We start from the raw sequence: 10,351 nt of genomic DNA on the forward strand, positions 1-10,351 counted from the left end.
ATTAAGCAGGAATATGAGTCAAGTCTGAAGTGATATGCTGTAGATTCCAAGTCAAGTCACAGGTCTGTATATTTAAACTTTGGGGCCCAGTGCATAGAATACACCCTAGACAGATACTCAGAAATACATTTGGGAAGACAGCGATCCAGAGGTTATTAATTGCTAAACTATTCCCACATACACCAGCAGCTGTTCCACTACATTTAGCTTTTACCTAGGTCTGACTGAATAAGACTGGTGCTGGGTGATCACACACACACATACACACACACACTCGGCGCTATGCGGCAGCAGTCATTATAAACTAAACTGGACACTTCGTTTTTACTTTTCCGTGTCCTTGGCTGAATTCTCCTTGTTTATCTTTAACAGCCAAATTGGGCTTTAGCCAGCACTGTGTTCCTTCTGGGTCAGCTGTGCTTTTTTTTCTGACTGGATTTACTCTTTATGTAATAATCTCATGGTGTGTGTCTCTTAGTGATGCTTGTTTTTGTGGACTGTGAGTTTGTGTATCAATCAGCTGTGTGTGTACCTTATGTAAATATAGATTGCTCCAGCCCCCAGTGGGATTACAAAACTGTAATCAGTTTATAGTTAAAGTGTTAATCCCCCCCACACACACACACTCCTCCTGTTTCTGTTCCCCACATCAGATGAGCACATTTGTAAAGATTTTTTCATAACTTTTCTCTCCCTCCACAAAGGCACATTTTAATTATGATCTCTCTCGGGAAAGCGATGTTGTCATGTCGAGAGAATGTGATAAAGTAATATCCCCTCACAGCAACAAGTTCAGTGATCAGACTATCTCGCTCTGCTTCTCTCTGCTTCCTCTCTCCTCGCTCTCCCTCCTCTCTCTCTCTCTTCTCTCTCCTCTCTCATCTCTCTCTCCTCTCTCTTCTCTCTCTCTCTCTTCTCTCTTCTCTTTCCTATCTTCTCTCTCCTCACTCTCTCTTCTCTCTCTCCTCTCTCTCTCTCTCCTCTCTCTCTTTCCTCTCCTCTTAGGATCACCACTTTATTTTAAGAATGTGAAATGTCAGAATAATAGCTGAGAATGATTTATTTCAGCTTTTATTTCTTTCATCACATTCCCAGTGGGTCAGAAGTGTATATACACTCAATTAGTATTTGGTAACATTGCCTTTAAATTGTTTAACTTGGGTCAAACGTGTCGGGTAGCCTTTCACAAGCTTCTCACAATATGTTGGGTGAATTTTGGCCCATTCCTCCTGACAGAGCTGGTGTAACTGAGTCAGGATTGTAGGCCTCCTTGCACGCGCTTTTTCAGTTCTTACAACAAATTTTCTATAGGATTGAGGTCAGGGCTCTGTGATGGCCACTCCAATGCCTTGACTTTGTTGTCCGTATGCCATATTGCTTGTGGTCATTGTCCATTTGGAAGAGCCATTTGCGACCAAGCTTGTCTGATGTCTTGAGATGTTGCTTCAATATATCCACATACTTTTCCCTCCCTCATGATGCCATCTATTTTGTGAAGTGCACCAGTCCCTCCTGCAGCAAAGCACCCCCACAACATGACGTGCTTTACGGCTGGGATGGTGTTCTTCGGCTTGCAAGCCTCCCTGCTTTTTCCTCCAAACATAACGATGGTCATTATGGCCAAACAGTTCTATTATTGTTTCATCAGACCAGAGGAATGTCTACAAAAAGTATGATTTTTGGCCCTATGTGCAGTTGCAAACCTTAGTCCGTCTTTTTTATGGCGGTTTTGGAGCAGTTGCTTCTTCCTTGCTGAGCGGCCTTTCAGGTTATGTCGATATAGGACTCGTTTCACTGTGGATATAGATACTTTTGTCCATGTTTCCTCCAGTATCTTCACAAGGTCCTTTGCTGTTGTTCTGGGATTGATTTGCACTTTTCGCAACAAAGTACGTTAATCTCTAGGAGACAGAACGCGTCTCCTTCCTGAGCGGTTTGACGGCTGTGTGGTCCCATGGTGTTTATACTTGCGTACTATTGTTTGTACAGATGAACATAGTACCTTCAGGCATTTGGAAATTGCTCCCAAGGATGAACCAGACTTGTGGAGGTCTACAATTTTTTGTCTGAGGTCTTGGCTGATTTCTTTTGATTTTCCCATGATGTCAAGCAAAGAGGCAGTGAGTTTGAAGGTAGGCCTTGAAATACATCCACAGTTACTGCTCCAATTGACTAAAATGATGTCAATTAGCCGATCAGAAGCTTCTAAAGCCATGACATCCTTTTCTGGAATTTTCTAAGCTGTTTAAAGGCACAGTCAACTTGCTGTATGTAAACTTCTGACCCACTGGAATTCTGATACACTGAATTATAAGTGAAATAATCTGTCTGTTAACAATTGTTGGAAAAATTACTTGTGTCATGCACAAAGTAGATGTCCTAACCGACTTGCCAAAACTATAGTTTGTTTACAAGAAATTTATGGAGTGATTGAAAAACAAGTTTTAATGACTCCAACCTAAGTGTATGTAAACTTCTGACTTCAACTGTACATAGGCGTACAGAGGACCATTATCAGCATCCATCTCTCTTGTGTTTCAATGGCACCTTGTATTAGCTAATCCAAGTTTATCATTTTAAAAGGCTAATTGATCATTAGAAAACCCTTTTGCAATTGTTAGCACAGATGAAAACTGTTGATTTGATTAAAGAATCAATACAACTGGCCTTCTTTAGACTAGTTGAGTATCTGGAGCATCAGCATTTGTGGATTCGATTACAGTCTCAAAATGGCCAGAAACAAGGACCTTTCTTCTGAAACTCGTAAGGCTTTTCCATGAGAGAAATTACCAAGAAACTGAAGATACCGCTGTGTACTACTCCCTTCACAGAACAGCGCAAACTGCCTCTAACCAGAATATTAAGTGGAGTGGGAGGCCCCGGTACACACCTGAGCAAGAGAACGAGAACACGAGTGTCTAGTTTGGGAAACGGACGCTTCACAAGTCCTCAACTGGAAGCTTCATTAAATAGTACCCGCAAAACACCAGTCTCAATGTTAACAGTGAAGAGGCAATTATGGTCACAGTTATGAAAACGAAGGACACTAAAGAGGCTTTTCTACTGACTCTGTAAAACACAAAAAAAAGATGTCCAGTTTCCCTGCTCATCTGCGTGAATGTGCCTTAGGCATGCTGCAAAGAGGCATGAGGATTGCAAATGTGACCAGGGCAATGCATTGCAATGTCCGCAGTGAGACGCCTAAGACAGCACTACAAGGAGACAGGACAGACAGCTGATCAACCTCGTAGTGGCAGACCACGTGTAACAACACCTGCACAGGATCCGTACATCCGAACATCACACCGATGGGACAGGTACAGGATGGCAACAACAACTGCCCGAGTTACACCAGGAATGCACAATCCCTCCATCAGTGCTCAGACTGTCCGCAATAGGCTGAGAGAGGCTGGACTGAGGGCTTGTAGGCCTGTTGTAAGGCAGGTCCTCACCAGACATCACCGGCAACAACGTCGTCTATGGGCACAAACCCACCGTCGCTGGACGAGACAGGACTGGCAAAAAGTGCTTTTCACTGACGAGTCGCGGTTTTGTCTCACCAGGGGTGATCGTCGGATTCGCTTTTATTGTTGAAGGAATGAACGTTACACCGAGGCCTGTACTCTGGAGAGGGATTGATTTGGAGGTGGAGGATCCGTCATGGTCTGGGGCGGTGTGTCACAGCATCATCGGACTGAGCTTGTCAACCTCAACGCTGTGCATTACAGGGAAGACATCCTCCTCCCTCATGTGGTACCATTCTTGCAGGCTCATCCTGACTTGACCCTCCAGCATGACAATGCCACCAGCCATACTGCTCGTTCTGTGCGTGATTTCCTGCAAGACAGGAATGTCAGTGTTCTGCTATGGCCAGTGAAGAGCCCGGATCTCAATCGCATTGAGCATGTCTGGGACCTGTTGGACCCCAGAAATGTCCTGGAACTTGCATGTGCCTTGTTGGAAGAGTGGGGTAACATCTCACAGCAAGAACTAGCAAATCTGGTGCAGTCCATGAGGAGGAGATTCACTACAGTACTTAATGCAGCTGGTGGCCACACCCGATACTGATTGTTACTTTTGATTTTGACCCCCCCCCTTTGTTCAGGGACACATTATTCAATTTTTGTTAGTCAGTTGTTGAATCTTGTTATGTTCATTCAAATAGTTATACATGTTAAGTTTGCTTAAAATAAACGCAGTCAACAGTGAGAGGACGTTTTCTTTTGTTGCTGAGTTTATATAGCATACCAGTCAAAAGTGTGGACACATCTACTCATTCAAGGGTTTTTCTATTTTCTTCATTGTAGAATAATAGTGAAGACATCAAAACTATGAAATAACATAATAACACACATGGAATCATGTAGTAAACAAAAAGGTGTTTAAACAAATCAAAATATATTTTATAGTTAAGATTCTTCAAAGTGGCCACCCTTTGCCTTGATGACTGCTTTTCACACTCTTGACATTCTCTCAACCATCTTCATGAGTAATGCTTTTCCAACAGTCTTGAAGGAGTTTCCACATATGCTGAGCACTTGTTGGCTGCTTTTCCTTCACTCTGTGGTCCAACTCATCTCAAACCATCTCAATTGGGGTGAGGTCAAGTGATTGTGGAGGCCAGGTCATCTGATGCAGCACTCCATCACTCTCCTTGGTCAAATAGCCCTTACACAGCCTGGAGGTGTGTTTTGGGTCATTGTCCTGTTGAAAAACAAATGATAGTCCCACTAAGCGCAAACCAGATGGGATGGCATATTGTTGCAGAATGCTGTGGTAGCCATGCTGGTTAAGTGTGCTTTGAATTCTAAATACATCACTGACAGTGTCACCAACGAAGCACCCCCACACCACCACCTCCATGCTTCACAGTGGGAACCACACGTGCAGAGATCATCCGTTCATCTACTCTGCGTCTCACAAAGATCGGCGGTTGGAACCAAAAATCTCAAATTTGGATTTCGACTGGTCTAATGTCCATTGCTCGTGTTTCTTGGTAGAGCAAATCTCTTCTTATTATTGGTGTCCTTTAGTTGTGGTTTCTTCGACCACTCACTCTCCTCTGAATAGTTGATGTTGAGATGTCTGTTACTTGAACTCTGTGAAGCATTTATTTGGGCTACAATCTGAGGCTGGTAACTCTAATGAACTCATCCTCTGCAGCAGAGGTAACTCTGTGTCTTCCTCTACTGTGGTGGTCCTCATGAGAGCCAGTTTCATCATAGCAATTTATGTTTTTTGCGACTGCACTTGAAGAAACGTTCAAAGTTCTAAAATGTTTTTGTTGTTGTTGCTTTTAACAAGGCACACCTGTTAATTGAAATGCATTCCAGGTGACTACCTCATGTCGCTGGTTGAGAGAATGCCAAGAGTGTGCAATGCTGTCATCAAGGCAAAGGATGGCTACTTTGAAGAATATAAAATATATTTGGATTTGTTTAACACTTTTGGTTACTACTTGATTCCATATGTTTTAATTAATAGTTTTGATATCTTAATATTATTGTATATTATACAATATTGTAGATTACAATATTGATATTGTAAAAAATAAAAAAAACCTTGAATGAGTAGGTGTGTCCAAACTTTTGACTGGTACTGTATATATACACTGTAACATACAGTCAGGTCCATAATTGACACCCTTGATAAATAAAGACTGTAAAATAAATAATGGGGTTAAACCTAGTCAGTTGTACAACTGAATGTATTAAACTGAAAAGTGTCTTCCGCATTTAACCCAACCCCTCTGAATCAGAGTGGTGCGGGCGGCTGCCATAATCGACATCCAGGACGCCCAGTGGATTAGCTGCCACGATCAGAAGCAGAACGACAGATTTTTTACCTTATCAGCTTTTTAACTTACCTTTCGGTTACTGGCCCAACGCTCTAACCACTAGGCTACCTCAGTAATACAAATACTGAGCTATATTGTATTCTCCAAAAGATGGGCGTATTGGAATGGGAGCGTTGAAATCCCCAAGCCGACGTGCCCTTGAGCAATGCACTTAATCTTAATTTCTCCTGTAAGGCACTGGATAAGAGTGTCTGATATTTGACTAAATGTACGTTTTTCAATGTTTCTCTCTGCAGTGCGGTGATCCTGGATGGTAAGATCTACGCAACGGGGGGCATTGTGAGCAGCGAGGGTCCTGCCCTGGGCAACATGGAGATCTTTGACCCCCACACCAACAACTGGACGCTCCTCCAGTCGCTGCCCTGCCCTCTCTTCAGACACGGCTGTGTCGTCATCAAGAAGTACATCCAGAGTGGCTGAGATCGGTTCAGTGATGAATGAGTTTCCTGAAAGCTTTGTAGCCAATGTGGCTTTATTTTCTCTGGACAACCCAGACCCATGCCTCTTGTAGAAGAGCAAAGTGCTTCAGGTTCATTTGGCAAATTTTGTTCACTTTTCCCCCAGAACTGTCAAACATTTACAATTATTGTTAGTCTCCCTCTGCTGTGGTGCTGGGTTATCGAGACAAACTAAGTGTCATGTTAGCTATGAAGCTATCGGGAAAACTCCCCCCTGACCGGTTTGGTCTGGTTAGGACAGGACACTCTGTGTGCAGCTTTTGGGGGTTGATCGGTCAGCACCGCTGGACTGGACTATCCAACTAAAACCCCCTCGGGACTTGATGCCAGTGTTGTTGTCTTTACCCCCCCACCCCTTCAGTCCCCCATCAACCCCCTGTGCAGAATGTAGGCATCTTACTGTATCTTGAACCACTTGGCCATGTCAGGTACTGGTGCCTAAGCTACTGTATGTATCATATAGTGTAGCTTATCCCCCTCCCATAATATAGACACAGGGACACTCGAGACAAAAGCTCCTTGGTTTGTTGTTCCCAACTTCTTGCTAACTCCTCTTCCGTTTCATACAAATAGTTCATTTAGTTCCATCGCCTCAATTGAAAGGCCCTTACCTGTTATGTGTTTGTGACTCAAGTATGTTAAAAACCATCCCAGTCTTTGTTCTGTGACTCCTCTAGTGGTTTCTGTTAGTGAGGAACTTCTTTCCAAATCAGAGGGCTCCCTTGGTTTATGAGGACATTCAGTAGTGGCATTTGAAGGACAGGAGAACTGGGCAGATGTCTCAGTGCTTAAAGGGACAGTGGAGAGATAAGGAAGTCCACAGGGTTTTAGAAACATATTCATGAAAGAAAAATCTGTGACGAGAGAGCCACAGCTGATGAGTGAGGAGCCTTGTTTTTTTTGTACAGATGTTGTTTCCCCCTCGGTTTAAAAGGACATGTTGGATACTTAGTGTATTTTTGGGCCAGAAACATCACTGTTGGCAGATGACTTACCTGGGAATGGCAGAGAGGGAATCCCTGTATCATGACATCCCAGAGAGTCTGAGAAAGACACTACAATGGGGCATTTCTCCTCCACACAGCCAAAGCACAATAACCACCAGTGGCTCCAAGGATCAAAATGTTCCATTAGATTTACGTTTATCCTCCATCTTTGTTTTTGTTCCACCCTTTTGTTTTCTATTTGTATATCATTGTTGGGTGGGTGGGTATATGGATGAGGGTTTTGGGGACATTCTGTAAATACGGGAAGGAAAAATGTATATTTTAAAACCTGAAAGTGATTCTGTATAAATGTTTTTAGAAAAAAACTTGATAGGTTGGACTGAAAATGGTGGGGCCATACTTGCGACTATTAGAAAACGTTTAATGGCTCTATTCAATCCGCGTCGCGGAAGTTCAGCTTTTACAAGCGGGGACTGCATTCACGTTTCATGTCGGCTCAGCCGGAAATTACCTTTGCATTTCTGTCACGGAAGCTGTTACGCTTCAGCTTTACAGATTGAATGGAGCCTTGTGTTTTAGTTCCATTTTATTTGGCTGATGCTTACACTTGTTGACATAGTTGCACGTAATCTAAGGTTACATGTTAGCTGTTACCATTTCATAACCTGACAAATGTAGCCCTATGCGAACCTCACCAGGTGGCCGTGATTATTAAAAAAAAAATTGGTATGATTTGATTTGATGTTTTCAAAACAATACAACGACATCTTACAAACATCGACTCCATCACACCTACTAGCACACACCCATCTCCAGGTGGCCATGATTATGTCTGGTTCTAATTCCAATTAATATCGTTGACCACAGGTTGGTGGCACCTTAATTGGTGAGGATAGGCTCGTGTTAATGGATGGAGTGGAATGGTATCAAATACATGTGTTTGATGCCATTTCATTAGCTCCTTTCTAGCCATTATGAGCTGTCCTCCCCTCAGCAGCCTCCACTGTCGTTAACGTAGTTGGGCTTGATGGAACACTTTTCCACGAGTGTCCTTTTACAGCAGTCATTAGCACCATTTGCTAATCAAATTGACTAAAACAAGTTTTTAAAAAATGTTACTTGGTGTTTAGCTCAGTGTTGTGAGCCTGACTCTTGGTGATTTTTGCCATTTGCATTGCAGTTGAGATGTCGTTTTTTTCCCTTTGAACTGTAGAATTACATTTAACATGTTTTGAAGAGAAGTTGAAGTGCAGCCAAAACCTTGTAAATTAAGTTCACGTATACATTTCAAATCAAAGTTTATTTGTCACGTGCGCCGAATACAACAGGTGTAGACCTTAGTGAAATGCTTACTTACAGGCTCTAACCAATAGTGCAAAAATGGTATTAGGTGAACAATAGGTAAGTAAAGAAAGAAAACAGTAAAAAGACAGGCTATATACAGTAGTGAGGCTATACACAGACACGGGTTAGTCAAGCTGATTTGAGGTAGTATGTAGATATGGTTAAAGTGACTATGCATATGATGAACACAGAGTAGCAGTGGCATAAAAGAGGGGGACACAATGCAGATAGCCTGGTTAGCCATTTGATTAGCTGTTCAGTCTTATGGCTTGGGAGTAAAAAATTATATATTGAGAAGCCTTTTTGTCCTAGGCTTGTGTGGTGTCTTTGTCTATGCCGGATTAAGTGACATGACATGCTATTCTATAAAATCCTTTCTCTGTAATTAATATTACCTGATTGAGCTAATCATGTAAATGTAATTAACTAGAAAGCCGGGGCACCACGAAAGTGTTTATAGAGCTGTTAGCTTCCGAATAAACTCTGAAAGACCTAGTAATATTTTACATCAATAGCAGTCAATATTAATCGTAACCTTATTTCAGTCTCACCTGAAAATTGTGTTTACAACCATGTCTCTTCACAGGGGCAGGCCACTGATTTGAGCAGAGCTCTAACCTTATGAAAACCCAATTCTCTCATTTGGAAACTAAAATTACACAACACTTATGTGAACCTGATAACACATTCTAGTTGACAACCAAACTGACATATATCATTAAGTACCAACGCATATTTCCAACTGGTTCTATTACCGAAATATGGTTCCTTTCCCCCCACCATTTGATGTTCCCAGACTCTGTTTACTGAAGGACTCTTGAATAGCCTTTGTTAGAGTTGAGAGAGAGAGGGGAGAAAAGTATTTATTGGGGGATTTGAACCAGCAGCTATAATATATAATATCTTAGTCTGTGCTTACCGCCTCAGTGCATCACTCCACCAATTAGTGGTCAATTAGACGTTCTTTACAATGTACGAATATACACTTACATGTTGCATAATCCTCCATCTTTATTGTTGTGAAAGGACGTACGAGTTTGCAGCCTAGTCAAGGATGCGATCATGCAATATTGACACTATACACTTGAGACAGACCGAGTGAACAGAAACAAAAGTAAACCTTGATTGTATATATCCCTCTGGTGGCCAGGTGTACCTATTTTACAAAATGCCATTGGTCTGTGGAGAAAAAGTTTGAGCTTTGATAGTGATTATTTCCTGTATCAGCCTACCACTTGGTGAGATTAGCAAGCATAGGACTAACGTGTGCCAGGTTTACATTTACATTTAAGTCATTTAGGGTACTGCTATCCAGGTACCTGGGAATACCTAAACCATAACCAAAGAGTTTTATAACTAACCCAATCTATACCAGAGCCTGTCATTTCCAGTGGGAGCAAATGAATCAGTGGGCAGCCAAGTTCTAGCATTTATTTGCATTAGGGAACGCCTACTCTGGCGTGCACATGTGCAATAATAATTCTCACTCCTAAAGACTTTAAAACTTAGCAAATTCTACAAAAACTGTCAGTCACAATCCATCTCCTCCCACCACCATATTTGGTAGTGATTGGAAATGTCAACCAGATGCTTCACATTTATATATCCTGTGAAATGTGCCATCTGTGCCATTTTAAATTTCAATGGGGGGGCGCTACTGATAGAATGCTACTTTGAAACTTGTTCTTATGTTTGCAAGTTTGGCCAAGGTTTGTCTGTAAATCTGTCCCCAAATGGAGAAGTTA

General features: G+C 42.1%; 1 protein-coding gene across 6 annotated transcripts in view; it reads left to right on the forward strand.

The window, feature by feature from the left end:
* LOC123991008 (kelch-like protein 29) overlaps nt 1-8,884 on the forward strand; it is a 351,069-nt gene extending 342,185 nt beyond the window's left edge. For all 6 annotated transcript variants that reach the window (XM_046292107.1, XM_046292106.1, XM_046292109.1 and 3 more), the window contains one exon: nt 6,094-8,884. In XM_046292107.1, the coding sequence (XP_046148063.1) occupies nt 6,094-6,277 (184 nt within the window). In that variant the 3' untranslated portion in view covers nt 6,278-8,884. The remainder of the gene's footprint in view (nt 1-6,093) is intronic.
* The last annotated feature ends 1,467 nt before the right edge of the window (nt 8,885-10,351 follow it).

This window comes from Oncorhynchus gorbuscha, linkage group LG12 (genome assembly GCF_021184085.1).
Source record: "Oncorhynchus gorbuscha isolate QuinsamMale2020 ecotype Even-year linkage group LG12, OgorEven_v1.0, whole genome shotgun sequence".
In the NCBI taxonomy this organism is placed as follows: Eukaryota; Metazoa; Chordata; class Actinopteri; order Salmoniformes; family Salmonidae; genus Oncorhynchus; species Oncorhynchus gorbuscha.